General features: G+C 41.5%; 1 protein-coding gene across 12 annotated transcripts in view; it reads right to left on the bottom strand.

Annotated features, from left to right (window-relative positions):
• Positions 1-19,856, bottom strand: part of OSBPL8 (oxysterol binding protein like 8) — a 193,658-nt gene that overhangs the window by 33,048 nt on the left and 140,754 nt on the right. For all 12 annotated transcript variants that reach the window (XR_012156740.2, XM_073327724.2, XM_073327730.1 and 9 more), the window contains 2 exons: positions 10,891-10,975; positions 7,499-7,670 (listed from right to left, as the gene is read on the bottom strand). Coding sequence is in view for 11 of the 12 variants with exons in the window: in XM_073327724.2 (XP_073183825.2) it covers positions 7,499-7,670; positions 10,891-10,975 (257 nt within the window). In the remaining variant the exon portion in view is untranslated. The remainder of the gene's footprint in view (positions 1-7,498; positions 7,671-10,890; positions 10,976-19,856) is intronic.

The raw sequence follows: 19,856 nt of genomic DNA, 5'->3' as shown, positions 1-19,856 counted from the left end.
GGGAGTGGTGCCGGGTGGAGTCTGGTGCCAGGGGTGCACTGTGCACCGAGGCCAAGGTACTTGTCGAGTCTTGGCGGGACAGCTCGGAAACCAGATGAAGGGCAGCCTCCATAAGGAGAGCCTGCAAGTGAATATCTCGCTCCTTCGGAGTCCTGAGTCGAAAATTTTTACAAATACGACACTTGTCCTTCACATGTGATTCTCCCAAATACTTAAGGCAGCTGCTATGGGCATAACTTACAGACATAGGCCTGTTACAATCCGCGCAGGGCATGCCCCACCTGGGGCAATGTCCCCACTCGGACTCTAACTTCTAACTACACTTAACAACTACTTAACACTAACTACTAGAAACAAACTATTTACAGGTCCCTAAGCCTTGAAGTCAGAAGGGACGAAACCGCTAGCCCTTGCTATCCAAGGAAAGGAGCTCTGACTAATCACCCTGGGCGATAAGAAGTCACAGAGAAGGCATAGGGCCATCAGTGCCTAATATACCAACGCATGGGCGCGCAGCACTCAAGGGGGTGCCACAGCCGACCCTACGGATACTGGTAAGGCAAAAATCTCCAACAGCTGTGTGAGTGGGCACATGCACACCTAGAATGGAATCTAGATGAGCAAGCACTTGAAGCCATGATTTCCATAAACACCATTACCACGTGCCACTTGTGGAGTTAGGAAGACAGGGGTGTATGGAGAAGTTGACAATCCAGGTCACTTGCAGGTCTTAAGCTCCACAGAGTTCCTTGGTTCCCAGTGCCCTGCAGGGCCCTCAGCTCACTTAGTCTAGGGTCCCTATGCATGTGAAATATTTCAAAGTTTTAAAACCTTGAGGAAATGCCCAGACAAAAATCTTCATTAAGCCAGAGTAGGGTTGAAAGCACATCAGTAACTTAAGGGTTAAAAACCTTACAAGAATATTGTAGTTAAACAAAAAAAAAAACAAGCAAAACAAGCAACAGAAAACTAAGAAATACAGGGTTACGGTTAAACTTAAAGAAATTCGAACACTGGAAAGTCTGGAAATGCCCAAGGGCAAAAAACCTGATACAAGCACATGCTAGTAAACAAATCCTGTCAGAAAATAAAAGCATCAGGTGAAGATTCTCTGAACAAAAAAGTATCAATTATGCAAAAGCTCGTTCACTTAGCAGAGAAACTCTCTCTGCTGTAAATATGAACGCAACCATCATGTAGGGGAAGAAGTCATAAAACTGAGATTTTATTCCTGTATCTGCAGATAGGAGTTCTACCCAAAACGGGGATTATTAGCATGTACCACATGGACTTGGAGAAAAGGGGAGTTTGAATACATTTCTAACATACCTTTTTATTTAGGTGAAAACGAATACCCTTCTGTTATCACTGCTTCCTCTCAGTGTGTCACAGCACCCCAGCATCCATTCTGATAGACATTACACCAACCACTGAAGATTACTTGGAAACCAAACTCAAACTTGAGACAGGCTTTGGTTACTAATATCCTTCTATTTTGGGTGTGATGTCACTAGCAGAGTGCATGCTGGGACATCACACTGAGCAGGAGCCAAAAGGCCCTAAGAGGAAGATGTTAGAAATGTGCTTAAATGAGTCTTCAATGTGTTTATTTTGGATCAGCAGATTAGAGCATTACAGTTTTAATGCTCTGAACTGGAAACAAATATTTAAAAAATAGAAAATTGTTGTCAAAAGACAAGCATTACTTATATACAAATAAAGAGTACTTGTGTGCCAAAATTCTACAGGATACACTTTTGAGGAAGGAATTTATGCACGTGTTACAATATTAAAAGACTAAAATACATTTTAAAAACATGGCACATAGAAAAGGAAGCAAGCAAGAAGATGAGAAACCAAAGAGATCTCAAAAGGCAATATTTTTAGACTAACTCCAGGAAGGAGTTAACACTGATTGATAATGGATGTATTCTTGGTTGTCAATATAAGCTTTTTGACTGCTTAAGTAGCTACAATAAAGTTTACACTTAGAAATGAAGATTCCAGAAGTGAGATGACATTCTGGACAACAGAAATAAAGTGCAGTCACAGTTGAGAGCAATCTTGCTCAAGTATCCTTCTCCAATGTATGTGTTCTGGGCGTGCCTACTGTATACTCACAAAACACACATATATTAGAGTTCCAGTGCTCAGAGTTCTTCCAGCTTTGTATGTGTATCCCCTATCAACCAGATATGATGAAAAAAATCAGAGAAAAATAATTCAAAAATAAATTTTACAGTAATGCCCAGATTTTTGAAGGTATTTAGGCCTTGTTATGTTCAGCATTGCAATCTCTTAACTGACTTAGGAACCTAAGCCTCATTTTCAAAAGGGGTTTAGGTGCTTAGGTGCCTAAATCCCACAAATACCTTTTAAAAACCTGGGCCTAAATCACTTTAAAAAATCAGTGAGGTATTGCAACACTGAGTGCAACAATGCTTAAATACCTTTAAAAATTTGGGCCTAAATTCTTTTGAAGCAGACTCCGTCCATGGCCTCCTTTGAATTCTGTAGAAGACTTAGGATTGTCCATGTTCAAAAATAGGAGCATTGCTGTTTTGAAATACCACTGATCTATTCTGGTTGTTTAAGAAATATATTTCCAACCAGTTTATCATATCATCTTATTGGAATCTTTGTCCCAAAGCATCTTCAGCCCTGAATCATGTCTAGGAAGTTATTGTACACCGAGGTTAGGCAAAATTTCTCATGATTTCTCAAAATTTCTATTGGTTTTTGGCACAGAGAAGGGTGGATGGCTCCAACGGTGAGATTTCAGTTTTTGTACTGCATCATTCAATTTTGAACATGAGGGTATATATCAGTCTGGTCACCGAAAAAGTTGAGTGTCGGTCAAAGTGTATCAATGACTTTATAATACTATTGTTCAAATTACCACCCACACTACAAAAGCCAAAATCTAGCAATTTATGTCAGATGAATTAAACTTTTGACCTTCAGATGAAGCAACCCAAAGGGTTGTGAGAAGGCTCCAAGAGGGATTAAACTGCAATACTTTAGCAATTGGAGTCCACATTTACTGCCTATTTTTGAACACGGGACTGTGTGCATTTTGGAGAAAATGAAGCAAGTTTTCTAGAAAACAATGGATATGAGAAACTTGGTCAAAGGAAATGAAGGTTCCTTACTTGTAACCGGAGTTCTTCGGGATGCCTCTGCATATTCACACTTACTTGTGCTGTGCCACCTTGTCGTACCTTGCAGTAGAACCATCTTCTAGCAATACCAGCTAGAGCACTCCTGCACCCCACCCCTCATTATCATGCTGCACCCAGGGGAAGACTACATAGGAGCAGAGCACCCTTACCACCTCAATTCCTCCCACTGCAAAGCCAGAGAGACACAAAAATAAGTATTCAGAGGGGAAGGTATGTGGGAAGCGTGAATATACAGAGCCATCTCGAAGAACTCCAGTTACTGAAAAGTAACCTCAATTTTCTTCAAGTGGCTTTGCATATTCCCCACCTATGGGATAGATTGATCAGCAGTTCTGAAACTAATCTGGAGGCAGCAACAGAGTCCTATTTGAATAGAGACTGAAGCACTGCTTTGACAAATCCAGAGCATAGTGCTTAGTGACAGTCTGCACTGAAGTCCAGCTAGCAGATTTGCAAATTTCATCAACTGGCATCTGCCTAAGATAGGCAAATGAAGAAGCCGCAGCTCTGGTGAAATGTGGTCAAATCACAGCAGGCACTGGAATTTTTACTAGTATGTAGCATTCAGCACTACATTGTGTAATCCACTGAGAAACAGTCTGGGAAGAAATCATATACCCCATTTGTTTTTTAGCACAAGACACAAACAAGCTAGGATTTATGAAAACTTTTAGTCTTGTCCAAGTAATGGGCGAGGGACCTTTGGGCATCCAAAGTACGTAGGACAGCATCTCCTTTCTTAGAGTACAGCCTATGGAAAAGAACTGGCAAATTAATGTGGAAAATCAGACACAACCTTAGTTAAGAATCTGAGATCAGGTCTGAGAACTACCTTGTCCTTAGGGAAAGAAGTGAAAAGCGGATCAGCCATAAGGGCATTCAGTTCACTCACTCTCCTTGTGATGGCAATAATGAAACCCGTATTAATAGATAAGTAGTAGAAAAAGCACTAAGCCAAGGGTTTGAAAGGTTTCGCCAGCATGGCCAACACCAAAATGAAGTCCCAAGAAGAGACAGGATCCCCAATGGGGATACACATTTGATAAACCTTTCATAAATCTTTTAATCAAACAATGAACAAACAGTGATCTACTATCAACTAGATTGTGATATACAGAGATGGCTGCCAAGTCAACTTTTAACAGTGAGTTAGATAATCCATGATTCTTTCAGTATTCCAGATCACAAGATATAGAAGCTGATATGGGGGAGATAGAATCTCCCTTCAGCCATGCCTCAAATCTGGATCACATTAGACATTAACAGTTTCTAGTGGATTGTTTTCTACAATTAACTAGTATATCCTGCAGATGAAGAATATGGATTGCTCAGGAGCGGACAGAGTCAAAGTCCAATCACCCACTCCATCAGGTGAAGAGTCCGGATGAAAGCTCCTGCCCTCCGGGTAGGACAGTAGATGTGGAGATCAAGGAAGACACACAAAAACTCCACCACTTGGTGGAAGGAGATTGGTAAACAACTGCTGAAATGGCCAACCTGGCACAATTAGTATCGTCCTCACTACTGTCTCGATCAACAGAGAAGCACGAAAAAACATACATAAAGCCATTCCCCCCAGTGGAGAAAGAAGGCATCCAACTGGGATGGTCTGTCCTTGCCCCCTCTGGAACAAAAAAGGAAACAATTTTTGTTGACTTTTGTTGTGAATAGTTCCACATCTGGTTGACTCCAGCTGGAGAATACAGTCTGAACCAAGTGAGCCTTCATGGACCATTTGTGAATCATTGGCTAAGATGATCTGCTGTTCCCTGCTACATGTAAAGAGACAGATTAACGTCATGATGAATACACCAATCCCATAGATTTATTGCCTTTCCACGCAGGAGAAAGGATCCTTGTTGATATAATACATCACTGATGTACTGTCCATCACTACCTGCATAATGGAACAATCTGAGAGCCAGAAGAACAGTTCTTAATTTCAATATGCAAATGTGCAGGATTCTCTGCTAAAAAGACAAGTGCCCTTGAACTGTCAAATGGTTCAGATACACCCTCCCCATATCCTCAGCCCTTAGTTGATATGTCTGAAATCACTATCCAGGTTGGACCCATACACCCCTGAGCACATTTGTTCTTACTGACCACCAATCTTGGGACACTATCATCATCTAAGGCATGGGTATCAACAACTGAAGACTGTCTGTCTCAATTTGGTCTGTAGACGAAGGCATCTACTGCCGCATAGATCTCATTCTCAGACAGATCTCATTCTCAAACAGGCAAACAGAGTCACATAGTAGACCCATGAAGAACTTTACTCTCTGGATCTTTAACAAATACTGGCTTGTTTTGACAAATCTATACTCTGGCAGAAAAGCTCTCCCCTCAATGGAGTCTAGTATAGCGCCTATAAAAGGGATCCTTTGTGAAGGGCAGAAGATTGACTTTGGGTGGAGAAAGAGCCCTAAAATCTGAAAAGAGATTGGTCATGAAGATTATTTAACAGATCTTCATTCATAGAAACCTTCAGAAGCCAGTCATCTTAACAGGGATTAACAAAAATGCCCTGATTCCTCAGATGAGCCCCCCCCCCCACCCCGAGAGAGACATTTAGTAAAAACTCTGCTTTCTTCCTCTATCTCCTTCTTGGTAAAAATCTAGATTTGGAATAGAGTGAACCAGGGACAACAATAGATCTGGCAGAAGATTTGAGGAGCCAGCTTTTTGTGGAGATCCTGTAGGGGTCCTAGGAGGAGGGAGCATAAGAGGATCTGTGAAAGGGACCTTGATGCCCTCTAGCCTCCTCTTCCTGACAGGGGCAAAGATGATGATCTTGGAGTTGAGGAAACATACCTCCTCTTAGAGCTCTTGCATTTCACTCTTGGATCAGACATGTGCAGTGGCATCAAAAGGTGAACCTAGGCTAACACAATGATTTAACTCCCTGGAACTGAGGATGTAGCTGGAACCAAAATGGGAGCCAAAATGAGAGCCAAACTACAGATCTGAAGATTGAGACGATATCATATCTAGTGTTACATGCAAGTCCATCTCCCGTGCTACTGACACAAAAGTCCGCGTTTCAGAGCCGGGAGTGCCCTGGTCTGAATCAGATGGATCTGACAGCTCTGATGCCTGTGCTGGGAACCAGAACCACTTACTGTGGCCACTTTGTCCTTATGCCTCTCTCTTCAGTGCCATTACTGTCAGCACCAAAGGCACTACCTACCCTGGTTCTGGCACACCAATGGACTCAATCTTCCTATATCTGTAAGTGGACTTTGAAGCTGATCCTAGTCCTGCCACCACATGTGTTCCTTCAGGATCAGAAAGCTGTAAGGCACAAAATATGGCACCAGTGAGGGTGGATCACTTCTCGGCCTCTCCTCCAGAACTGGGCAGTGGTATCCGATCACGTGGCCCCCAGTTTGGCCATGTGTCACCTCAAAGTCTTAACTGAAGAAACCGCAAGGATTGGGTCTGGTCCCAATTCAGGATTCGGCCTCTTGGAACCCTTCAGTCCTTTGTTGGGGGGAGCAACAGAGGCAGAGAATGGCCTTTGCAACCTTGGATTGGAGGATTGCTCAGAACCAGAGGGTCTGGTCTTGAGAGCTTCTTTCTATAGTAGGCGCTGCAGCTGAGTCTCCCTGTCCTTGTGGGCTCAGGGAGTAAAGGTCCTACAAATCAAATAATTAAAAGGTGAACGTCTTTCTCCCAAGCACTTGAGGCACTGCACGTGGTTTTTGTGCATCTGGAAGATAGCTGGGCAGGAAATGCACCTCTTAAAACCCAGCTTCTTCACTTCCACCATATCACGGAACTGAAAATGAATCACTGACTAAATCAACACCTAACAGTAACTATCTAAGAAAAAAACCCCAGCTCTCAAGAGACCGGAGAGGTTCATATATGTTTGTGGCATGTGGTTGGAAGGAACTGAGGTGGTGAGGGTGTTCCGCCCTCTATATAGCCTTGCCTTTGGCATGGTGTGACGTTGGGCGGGGGGGTGAGGGGGAGGCACAAGAGTGCTCTAGCTAATACTGCTAGAAGAAGGTTCTACCACATGGCACCATAAGGTGACACAGTACCCGTAAGTGACAATATGCAGAGCTACTTGAAGATCACCAAGGAAATGACCCACATCTGCAGGGTTTAAATGTTAAGTTTAAAAAAAAATACACAGTTACAGATCTTTAAGGGGCATTCGGAGGCAAAAGGAATTCTAATCTTAAGAAGGTTTCCACTTTGAAATTATCATTTCAAATTCAAAGATCTGCCTAAACAATTTAAGAGTTTTACACCAGTTTTAGTAACTTTCTTATAAGAATAAAATTAAGGGCTTGATTACTTACGGAAAACTTTCTGCACTGTGTAAGTTGTTCGCACGCAATAAGCCATAGAGAGAAACATGTGTGCTCTCTGCTGAAGAGTTCAAGTCATGCTCTTTACCTTCTCTAATCATCGTACGTTTAAGCAGACCGGAACATTTCAAAGCCAGTTCCAAAGCATCCATCCAACACCTGCCTAAAGATAGATGCTTGTTAGTAATGGAATTTGATATTGTTCACTTCACAATGATGAGCTATTTAGGGCCCCCTTTTACCTTACCTTTGAAAGGCACATACTGGAATAATAAATGCACACTCACTCCACACACTTTAGGTGACTTTGATTTTAATATCATTCCAGACCTAAAATATAAAAATAACTTACTCCCTATCTAGATGTGAAAGGGACTCCAGGGTAGGACCAACAAGGGTCTAGACCAGAACGTTATAACTAAGGCTACGATTATGTCACAGAGGTCACGGAATCCATGACTTCCGGAGACCTATTTGACATTATCTGCTTCAGCTCCGCGTCCGGAGCTGTCAGCCAATGGGGGCCCCAGAGCTCTCAGCTGCCAACCCCAGAGCTCCAAGGCATGGCGGGGGCCCCTGCAGGTCCACGCTGCGACGGGGGGCCCCGCAGGTCCAAGCCACCAGCCCCGGAGCTCCAAGCTTCTGTGGGATGGTGGTGGGGACTCTGGAGCTCCCAGCCACCGCAAGCAACAGCAGCGATGGGTGATGTTGGAATGGTGCCAAATTATTATTGTGAATTACTGTGATTGATATGAATGAATGTGGTGAACATGAGTTTGGTATGGCTTGGTATGTTTGAATTGGCTAGAGGATTCTGGGAGCAGGGATCTCTTAGCATCAGACTGTTTGTGTGGAAATTTACTGAATGCGCTGAAATTGCACTTGAATGGTTAATCAGAGGCTCTATCTGTGTGTGTTTCAGCAAGGAACTCTGGTCATATCACCTAATGGCCAGCTCACAAAAGTAAAGAAAACGCAGAAGTGAGCTTGGTATTGAATGACCAAGGTCAAAATGACCCTTTAGGATGGCACCGCACTAACAGCTCAAGTGAATGATTGATGAGAGGGTAAATGTTAACTGATCTTTTGTCTCTGTCTGTTTTGCAGTCCCTTTTAAAATATTAATTAGAAAAACCAGTAATGGAACACCCACAGGGCATATTCCTGGGATGTGACTGCTTTGAGAGCAAGGAGTATAAATGTTAAGAATACCATACATGCAGAGTTAGTTCATCAGTTAGCTCTCCAATTAACATCTGAAGAGGTCTGCGACGCTGTAAGACAGAGGGTCTTAGGGTAGCCAACACCCTGCTACAAGGGACTTTTATAGGACTTTTGAACCAGAGGACCTCGGGGTAACCAAGTACTTGAGAAGAAAAGAGAAGAGAGAAGAAAAGAGAAGAGAAGAGGTCTCTATCTAGGACTGATAGCTCTACCTGCTTTGTTTGCCAGTCAGGATACTGTGTAGGGCCAAGATAGTTACTGAGGGTTTATGCTTGGGGAACTGAGGCTTATTAGGAAGACGTATTACATAACCTTTTATGGCTTGTGTGATTCTCTCTCAAACAAATTGCTGTGCATTGAGCAAATTGAATCTGAATTTTCAGTGGTACCGGTAACAATCTGCCCATCCGTGGGCCGTAAAGATCCGTTTCAGCAGGTGATGGACCCCCCCCATTCCCCATTTTGTCACAGTTATTTTTATTAAGAGTCATGGACAGGTCACAGGCTTCTGTGAATTTCTGTTTATTGCCTGTGACTTTTACTAAAAGTAACTGAGACAAAATCTTAGCCTTAGTTATAACAGAAGAAGCCACTGCAGATATGCCTTTTCCCTAACAGAGACAGACTGCCACCTCCCTTCTTGGCCTGCCAATGGATGCAGACACTCACTCTTCATCTCCAACCTTTCACCTCATTCAGAAGGACAATCATCCTCCTGCTCCCCTAACCAAATATGCACTTTAAGCAGTTAGAAAATGTTACTATCTTGACAGCATTTCTATTGCTCTCTAGTATTTCTCTGTTCTATCAAACCACAATACACTCAACTTTCAAGTATGGGGTGTCAACTGTACCAAATTCTCCTTCCCCGTTCGCAATATTTTTGTTCCTGACTGCGAATATGTAAAACTTCAGTACTTTCTTAAAGGCATCTGCTTACAAAGAAACATCAGCAAATGTCCAATTCAGACATTCCATTCTTTATACATACTTACATTTTAACTTTACAATTATACTGAGGAAACATTTTCACTAAGTGGTCCACAATAACATGAACTTTTTTCCCCTGACTAATTAATTCAGAACCCAGCTAATGTTTGATTGGTTCAAATTACTCCTGCCAACGTACCATTTCTCCATTCACAACAGCGACCTTTATCTGCTATTGTGCTTCGTCACCTAACTTTATTAGATCCCTCTGCTGTTCCCTACAGCCGTCTCTAGATTTGGCTAACTTAAATAATTCTGTCATATGCAAAATTTGCCAATTCTATTTACTAATGCTCTGCAAAAGGGATCAAACACCAACCAGTCCTAGAACAGAACCTTTAGGCATCCAACAATTAACTTTTTGCCATCTTGAAAACTGACCATTTATTCCTCCTCTGTTTTCTGTCCCTGTTTTGTTGATACACTCAAAGAACTCTAATAGACTAGACCGAAGATTATAGTTGAAAGACCACAGACAAAACTGTTTGTTTTTTTCCACTGCGTTACTTTAAGTATACCCATCTTTACTATTTCCCATGTTTGGTCAATTTTCTGGGGTCTTTCAACAGCAAAAGGGGAGCAAAAAGAATTTTGAAAAATAAGAAATTGATTGTAAAACCAAATAAATTGAAAGTGAACTTAGGACAACTAGGTCCTGAAATTACTTTTCACTCATTTCTTGAAATTTACTACATTTTCAGTTGGCCATAATCCTCTCAACAATAAGATCTATATAAAATGTATATTGCAGTGCTAAGTTAATTAACTAGTGCAGTTGCATAGCAGCTACTCACCAAAGTTACACAACAGTCTTTTGAAATTCTTTCTAATTTAGAATCTTCCAAGATATTTGGCATTTAATGTGGACTAACACCTCTTCTACAAGGCTGTGTTTGTTAGTCTCTTAAGTAGGCTCATACGTTTAGTTTAAGGGACTCAAAATTTATAACTACTAAAACTTTGCAAAGTTACTTCATGATATGAAATAAAAATGCTTGCATTATAGCTATCTAATATATTGGGTTTAAAAAAAAAGCATGTTCAACTGAACTACGGATCTGCAAATATGATGCTGTAACACTGTACAAGAGAAATGGAATAATTTGAATCTCTAATAAGCAAGCACTTCAAAAATGAAAAATCAAAACAAAACAAGAAAATTTACTTACCATCCGATTCTGAAGCTGCTCGGATGATCAAATAACTTCCAGGTAATGGCTGAGTTATAGAACCAACCGCTTCACCTTTAGGACCCTAGAAATATATGAATACAACATCCATAGACATTATTTTGAATCAGCTGTTTCATGGCTTGTTTGCTGCAGTAACAAGCTGATTACAATGCAGGAAGCTCTACTGTCACTCACAGCAACAACTAATGAAGATATGGTTCTGTAGAGGAGTTGCCTCCTTTCATTGGATTTTCCTCTTCAGACACTTATCTTAAAGTGGGGTTGAGTTGAGAACCACACTTTAAAGAGAAAGGTCTTCAGTTTATTCCAATTTATTTTTTAAAATTAATCTGGAGACTTTAGTTGACTTGGCAAATAACTTCTATGACCTGGCCTGTCAGCAGCACCCCGTGCTCTCTTACCTTGTTTCCTTGCCTCCTCCTCTAAATCAGGTTATAATGGAGGTACCTTCCTCCCCTCACAGAAACGGACTTATGAGTAGGTGGCAAGGATACTATCTGTCCTAGGTACTTCTTTGACCCTCATCACTGTAGATTCCAAGTGCCTTCTGCAAGCGGAATCAGCAGGAGAGGGTGCCACTCTGTCTCCAAACAGGAAGCGATGGCAAAGGATGCAAAGCTCCAGATACAAATCTCAAATTAAACTTAGGGCTGAGAATTAATCGCAGTTAACTCATGCGATTAACTCAAAAAACCCGATCACGATTACAAAAATTAATCACGATTAATCACACTGTTAAACAATAGAATACCAATTGAAATGTATAATATTTTTGGATGTTTTTCTACATTTTTAAATATATTGATTTAAATTACACCACAGCATACAAAGTTGACAGTGCTCACTTTGTATTATTTTTTATTGCAAATATTCATGCTGTAAAAATTGCCAATGAAAGAAAGAGTATTTTTCAATTCACCCCATACAGTTCTTTATCGTGTAAGTGCAACTTACAAATGTAGATTCTTTTTTGTTACATAACTACACTCAAAAACAAAACAATGTAAAACTTTAGAGCCTACATGTGCACTTACTCTACTTCTTGTTCAGCCAATTGCTAAGACAAACAAGTTTGTTTGCATTTACGGGAGATAATGCTGGCAGCTTCCTATTTACATGTCACCTGAAAGTGAGAACAGGCGCTCACATGGCACTTTGTAGCCAGCATTTCAAGGTATTTACATGACAGTTATGCTTAACATTTGTATGCCCCTTCATGCTTGGGCCACAATTCCAGAGGACATTCTTTCATGCCGATGATGCTCGTTAAAAAAATGCATTAATTAAATTTGTGACTGAACTCCTTGGGGGAGAAGTCTCCTACTCTGTTTTACCTGCATTCTGCCATATATTTCATGTTATAGCATTCTCGGATAATGACCCAGCACATGTTAGTTTTAAGAACACTTTCACTGCAGATTTAACAAAACACAAAGAAGGTACCAATGTGAGATTTCTAAAGATACCTACATCACTCGACCCAAGGTTTAAGAATCTGAAGTGCCTTCCAAAATCTGAAAGGGACGAGATGTAGAGCATGCTTTCAGAAGTCTTCAAAGAGCAACACTCAGATGCGGAAACTACAGAACCTGAACCACCAAAAGAGAAAATCAACCTTTCTTCTGGTGGCATCTGACTCAGATGATGAAAATGAACAAGCATATGTCTGCACTAATTTGGATGGTTATCAAGCAGAACCCGTTATCAGCATGGATGCATGGTTGAAGCATGAAGGGACATAATATTTAGTGCATCTGGCACATAAATATCTTGCAATGCCAGCTACAACAGTGCCATGCGAACACCTGTTCTCACTTTCAGGTGACATTGTAAACAAGAAGCAGGCAACATTATCTCCTGCAAATGTAAACAAACTTGTTTGTCTGAACGATTGGCTGAACAAGAAGTAGGACTGAGTGGATTTGCAGGCTCTAAAGTTTTATATTGTTTTATTTTTGAATGCAGGTTTTTTTGTACATAATTCTACATTTGTAAGTTCAACTTCCATGATAAAGAGATTGCACTGCAGTACTTTTATGAGATGAATTGAAAAAAAATTTGTTTTGTTTTTTTACAGTGCAAATATTTGTAATGAAAAATAAAGTGAGCACTGTATACTTCGTATTCTGTTTTGTAATTGAAATCAATATATTGAAAATGTAGAAAATATCCAAAACTATTTTAAAAAGGTATTATATTATTAACAGTGCGATTAATCACAATTAATTTTTTTAATCACTTGACAGACCTAAATAAACTAAAAATTCCAGATGTTTAAAACATTTCTTTAGAAACAGTGCCATTGCTACAGATATTTCTATTTCTCTCAAGTGTGCTTAGAGAATATAAAAGATTGAAAATACCACTCAAGAGCCCACTCTAAAAACAGTTAAGTTAGAGGAATTTTAAGACAACTGATAGGTAAAAGGGTTTGCATTAGGTTTGTAGCCACAGTTGGACGATACGTTAAACCTACTGTCAATCAGCCTAATTGATAAGAAAATCTGTTTGGGTCTTGGGGGGTGGACTTCCCCCAGTGAATCTAATGAGAAACTGGTAAGTTAGAAGAGGGAATGTAAAAGCAAGAAGTTTTGAACAAAAGCAAGTAAAGAGGAAGTTAGTGACCTGTAATGGAGGTTCTTAGAGATGTGTAGTCCCTATCTGTATTCCACTGTGAGTTATGCATGTGTACTCTGTGCCTGGAGCTGGAGAATTTGAAAATAGGTCACTTGGTCCAAGCATGTGTCCTGGCTCACTTCGAGCCCCCATCCAAGGACATAAAGGGTGGGGCAGACCAACCATCTCTCCAGTTCTCTCTCTCCTGCAAATCAGAGAAGATCCAAAACAGAGAAGAAAGAGGGAGGGTAATGAAATACAGATGAGGACCACACGTCTCGAAGAACCTCCATTACAGGTTAATAACCTCCTCTTCTAGTGATGGTTCCTATTATATTCCGCCGTGGGTGACTGACAAGCACTACTGAAGTAGGAGGAAGGTGTGAGGATGTAGACAGTAGAACTGAGTGGAGGACCCCAGTCCCAAAGAATGTATCAGCAGAGGAGTCCTGCACCTGGGCATAATGTCTTGCAAATGCATAAACAGAGCCTCATCTGGCCACTTTACAGATATCAAGGAAAGGCACCTTCTGAAATGATGCCATAGTTATTGCTTGTGCTCTTTTGCAATGAGCTCTCACCTCCTTGGTGTGAAGGGGGGAGAAGGTTTGATAGCTGATAAAATAGAATGCAGCTAGATATCCATTTGGAGATTCTCTAGGAGGAGATGGCATGTCCCCCGATTCCTTCTGCTATGGTGATAAAAAGTCTTGGGGATTTCCTGATTGGTTTTGTTTTTTGCAGTTACAAGCCCAAGGCTTGCTGAACATCAAGGAATCGGAGTCTTTTCTTCCCAAAACCACATGCTTCCACAGAGGAAGACACAGGTAAGTGAATCAATTGGCTAAGGTGAAATTCTGAAACTTCTTTGGTGGTGAATTTGGGGTTTAGCTAGATGCAAAGAAAACTTATCCTTATGGAATACAGTGTAAGAAGGATCTGCCATCATCAGTCCAAGCTTGCCAACCCTTCTACCTGAGGTGATGCCTACGAAGAAAGCAACCTTCATGGAAAGGAGAGAGATAGAGCAAGAAGCTAAAGGTTCAAAGGGGAGCCTTATGGGTACTGAGAGAAACCAGGTTCAGGTCCCATTGGTGAGTGAGCTTCTGAATAGGCGGGAAGGTTCTGTTGATTAAGCCTTTCCAGAATCTAGTGGTGAGTGGATGTGCGAAGACCAAGTAGTCCTGAGGAGGTGGATGATATGCACTGATTGCCACCAAATGGACTCACAAGGAGCCAATGGACGGGCCTGATATCTTCAGAGAGAGGCTATAGTCCAAGATGAGAGGATTATTGGCAGTTTCTAGAAGAATGGTCCTTTGTTGTGTTCAAGAAGAAAAGCACCTTCATTTCGCTATTAACATCTTACTCCTATTATTCGTTAATTTTTCCCATTCTCAGTCAATTCCCCCAGGAGCATAAAACCTGTACAAGTTTTAAGGCCCCTACATTGCCAGAGAGATGTAAAGTCTTATAAATGACAGTAAGGGAATCAGCTAGGAAGATCTATGTGCTTTCTCACTTTTTTCCTATGCCAAAGTGGCACAATGGAGTTAGATTACAGCTCAGGATTTATTTTACTTACCCATTAAAAAAAAAAGAAAAGAAAAGACTTTGAGGGCAAATAAAACATTTATCAAGCAGTCAATAAAATATCAGGACAATCAGAACCAAGCACTTCCCAAAGTACCCAGCTAGGTCCAGGACAATGATTAGCAAAACTGTACGACTTTCACATGTGAAAGAGTCTGAGCAATTTAAAATGACATTCTACTTTTCTTTTTCCCTCCTTCTGTTTGGTGTTCTGTAACGTAATTTCAATGAAAATTCAGGATTATAACTGGAATGCAGGGTATTAATTACCAAGTGTTCGTAACTTTTCTTTCATGTGTTTAGGAAATGCTGAAAAGTTATTGTGACTTTTTTTCTGTATTGTAGTTTAAATAAATTATTAAAACAATTGAAACTGGTGAGATTATATTGCATTATTTTGACAAATATAATATGCAGAATTTTTAGTTTTTTGGAGCAAAAGCCTCCCAGGAGTAACATCTTCTAACAGAATTCTTCCTAATATTAGATGACTGTCTCACAAGGCTGGGTTAGGTTTACTCCCAACTGAACATTCTAACGATGATACCCATCCAAATATCAAGCCCTGAGATGGAACAAATGCAGATCAGGGTGCTTGATCTTGCTGTTCCATTGGGTCAGGACTCAGGAAACATTGGGAGGAGGATTAGTAGCCGGGATGACATGTATAGGAGGTTGGGAAACCAGAACTGTCTGTGCCAGTAAGGGGCGATCAGGATGACCGCTGCCCTGCCAGACTTCGTATAAAATTCATGGTAGAAGCAATAGAAGAGGAAAGGCATAATTGAACTGGTCTGACCAAGGAAGAAGCAGAGCATCACCCTGGGAGTAGATGTGAGGAGTCCCCCCCAGGGTGCCACCTGGAACTGGGGTACCACTGAGCCCTCTGACCCAACAACCTGGGCTCCCTTTCACACTGTGCTGCTGGGACAAGCTGCAGACCTGCTCCTGGTCCTACACTTTCTCCAGCATTCATACAGATAGGGACACACCCAGCTGCAATTACACGCAGGCACTCTGACCAGCCACTGCATAAACCATCAATAGAGAGGCTCCAGCCAAAACAACCACCAGTTTTCCATCCTAGGACCCCAGAGCTGTAGCATCCTGCCCTGGTCAAAACCCTGACCAGTATGAATTTATTATCCAGGTCGCCTCCCACTCAATGTGGAGAGGAAATGCAACAAGCCTATGTTAAACCAAGCTGAGCTTTTTCCCCAGGCACTTCACTTAAAGGCACACTGGGTTTAAATTAAAACATAAAACAAGTTTATTAACTACAAAAGATAGATTTTAAGTGATTATAAAGGATAGCAAACAGATCAAAGCAGATTACCTAGTAAATAAACAAAAACACAAACTAGGTTTAACATACTAGAAAAATAGTATTTGAATTAATCTCTCACCCTGACTGATGATACAAGCAGGCTGGCAGATTCTCAAGGTACAAGCTGCACTTGATTTACAGCTTGGAATCCCCAGGTTTTACATACACAGGCTAGAAATCCCTTTAGCCTTGGTCCAGCACTTCCTCCAGTTCCTCAGCTGTTTCCAGGAGTCCTCTTGCGTGGGGAGTGAAGAACAACCGATGATGTCACTCCATGCCTTATATAGCTTTAGTACATGGCGGGAACCCTTTGTCCCAAAACCAGTTCCCAGACAAGTGTGTTGAAAAATACAGACACTCCAAAAGAGAGTTCAGAGTCATGTGGCCTGGTCATATGCCCTTGTAGAGTCATAGCAGCCATTATTTACAGGAAAAAGAAAAGGAGTACTTGTGGCACCTTAGAGACGAACCAATTTATTTGAGCATAAGCTTTCGTGAGCTACAGCTCACTTCATCGGATGCATAAGTGAGCTGTAGCTCACGAAAGCTTATACTCAAATAAATTGGTTAGTCTCTAAGGTGCCACAAGTACTCCTTTTCTTTTTGCGAATACAGACTAACACGGCTGTTACTCTGAAACCTGTCATTATTTACAGGCTGTCTGGAGCCTTCTCAGGAAGGCTCACCAGGTGGGAGATAAGTTTCTCCTAAGGCCTATTGTTTTCCCTTATGATTCATTACCCGGAATAAGCCCTTCCCAACCAGCTATCTAGACTGAAAGCATCTTGCCTAGTGGGCATCGCCCAGGTGTAACTACATTTGAAATACAGATACATAGTCAATATTCATAACTTCAGCTACAAAAATGATACATGCGTACAAATAGGATAATCATAACTTTTCCAATGACACCTTATATGACCCATCTTGTATAAAATGCATCACAATTATATCATAATATTATTTCTAGGATGAATATGAGATGTAATGTCATAGTAGTGACCCAGGGCTCTTCTGGAGCAATATGTAATGCATTTCTTGTTCATTTGAGAAGCAAACAGATCCCTAGTTGGGGTTCCCCATAGAGCGAAAATATTGTGCAATACCAAGTTATGGAGTTCCCAATCATGGTGGACTACAAAATGTCTGCTGCAGGTAGGCTGCTGATAGGGTGATTCTATTGCTGACACACCAGTTCCAAAAGACTGACCGCTTCTGCACACAGGGAGATGGATCTTGCTCCCCTCTGCTTGTTGATGTAGAAAATAGTCATAACATTATAAGGACAAGATGAGCACAGTTGAATGGAAGAATGGCTTCGCATGCTTTCCAGACTGTTCGCAACTTCAGGATATTGACGTGCATCCTGGATTATCAAGACGTCCAAGTACCTTGTGCTATGCAGCTGTTCATGTGAGCTCCCCAACCAAATAGGTATGCATCTGTAATAATGGTCCCGTCCAGAGAGGAAGGTATACGAGGATGCCCACATATACCTGATGAGAGGTATCTGATCTGAGCTATGATATATTGTTCACGATCTGGAACCTTTCCTGGGGCAAATATGCTCTTGCAATGATAAAATTCAAGGTGGCCACGATGAAGTCCAAAGATTGTGTGGGGGCGAGAACAGATTTCTTGCCGTTTATAAGGACTCCCAGTGAGGAGAGGAAGTGCAGCATCCTAGAAGTTAACTCATAGGCTTCCTGGAGTGACTTGGCAACAAGGAGCCAGTCCTCGAGGTAGGGGAAGATAATGAGACCACAATCTCTGACATAAGCTGCTACTCTCAAGAACACCTTGGTAAAGACTCTGGGGGCAACTGTTATGCTAAAAGGCAGCACTCTGTACTGAAAATTGTCAGACCACCATGAATCTGAGGAAGTATCTATGAGTGGGATGAATGTCTATGGAAGAGTAGGTATCTTTCACTTCAAGAACTGTAAACCACATGTCCTTTTCTAAACATGGGATTACAGATGCCAACATGACCATGTGAAATCTGAGTTTGCAAACGATGTGATTGAAATGGCAGTGGTCGAGGATTGGTCTCCAACCACCCTTTTTTTGGGTACCAGGAAGTAAGTCGAGTAAAACCTGTTCCCTTGGTATTGAGGAGGCAGGTGTTCTATCACTTCCTGTCCCAAAAGGGAGTCCATCTCTTGTTTGAGAATATTCTCGTGACAGTGGCCCCTGAGGCGCTTTTGAAGAGGGTTTTAGAGGAGGTAGGGATGCAAACTCTATCATAAACTGTAAAAATTGTTAAAATTATTTACAAAGCTAAATCTAATTCTTATTTTTTAGGATGATGCTGAAGCTACAGACACTGGAGGTTCTGACGCAGATCATGAGGTGGTGAGAAGTAACAGGAGAGACCATTCGTCTGCCCCATCCTATATCCCCTCAGACAGAGGCACGAGGTTAGCCAGGGTGCATGTGTGACCCAATGGACATTACTTACAAATTCTCCGGCTCTGGGTGCCTGATGCACATGTGTAAACCAGAGTGGAACGTAAGAACATAAGAACGGCCTTGCTGGATCAGACCAAGATCCATCTAGCCCAGTATCCTGTCTTCCGACAGTGGCCAATGCCAGGTGCCCCAGAGCGAATGAACACAACAGGTAATCATCAAGTGATCTGTCCCCTGTCGCTCATTCCCAGCTTCTGGCAAACAGAGGCTAGGGACACCATTCCTGCCCATCCTGGCTAATAGCCATTGATGGACCTATTCTCCATGAATTTATCTAGTTCTTTTTTGAACCTGTTATGGTCTTGGCCTTCACAACATCCTCTGGCAAGGAGTTCCTCAGGTTGACTGTGAGTCGTGTGAAGAAATACTTCCTTTTATTTGTTTTAAACCTGCTGCCTATTAATTCATCTTGGATCTGTGGTGATCTATACTTGGAGGATTGACAGCTCCTCCTACATAAAAAACTGTATGGTTTCTTTCACAGTCTGACTTAACCCCCTATCTTAAAATGTCCTTCTTTCCAAATATACTCTTCATAGACCCACCAATACCTTTTGTCTCAATTCTGAGGACTTTCCCTTGGGGGACAGTTCTTGCTTTTAATCTCTGTAATAAGAGTTGAGAAATTCCTGGCTATGGTTGGGACCAGCACTAGCCTGTGTACATTGTTTCTTTAACACTGGCTGTTCCATATGATAGCTTCTAAAAATCACTGTCATCTTCTTCAAGTGGTTTAAACACAGCAGAGTGGGTACTATTGGTTATACACTGTAGACTGGAAGAGCATAACATCAAGGGAGCATGATAAGCGACTGGCCCCAGACTACTACAGAAAGTCATGCACAGTCAGCCAGACGGAGGAACCAGACACTATGATAAGTGCGCTCAGGGAAAAGCTGACTTCTGCAGTACCTTTATACATCTTGTGTACATA

The sequence above is a fragment of the Lepidochelys kempii genome, chromosome 1, assembly GCF_965140285.1.
Source record: "Lepidochelys kempii isolate rLepKem1 chromosome 1, rLepKem1.hap1, whole genome shotgun sequence".
Classification (NCBI taxonomy): domain Eukaryota; kingdom Metazoa; phylum Chordata; order Testudines; family Cheloniidae; genus Lepidochelys; species Lepidochelys kempii.
Note: the sequence above shows the minus strand (reverse complement) of the source record. Positions and strands in the feature narration are given on the sequence as shown.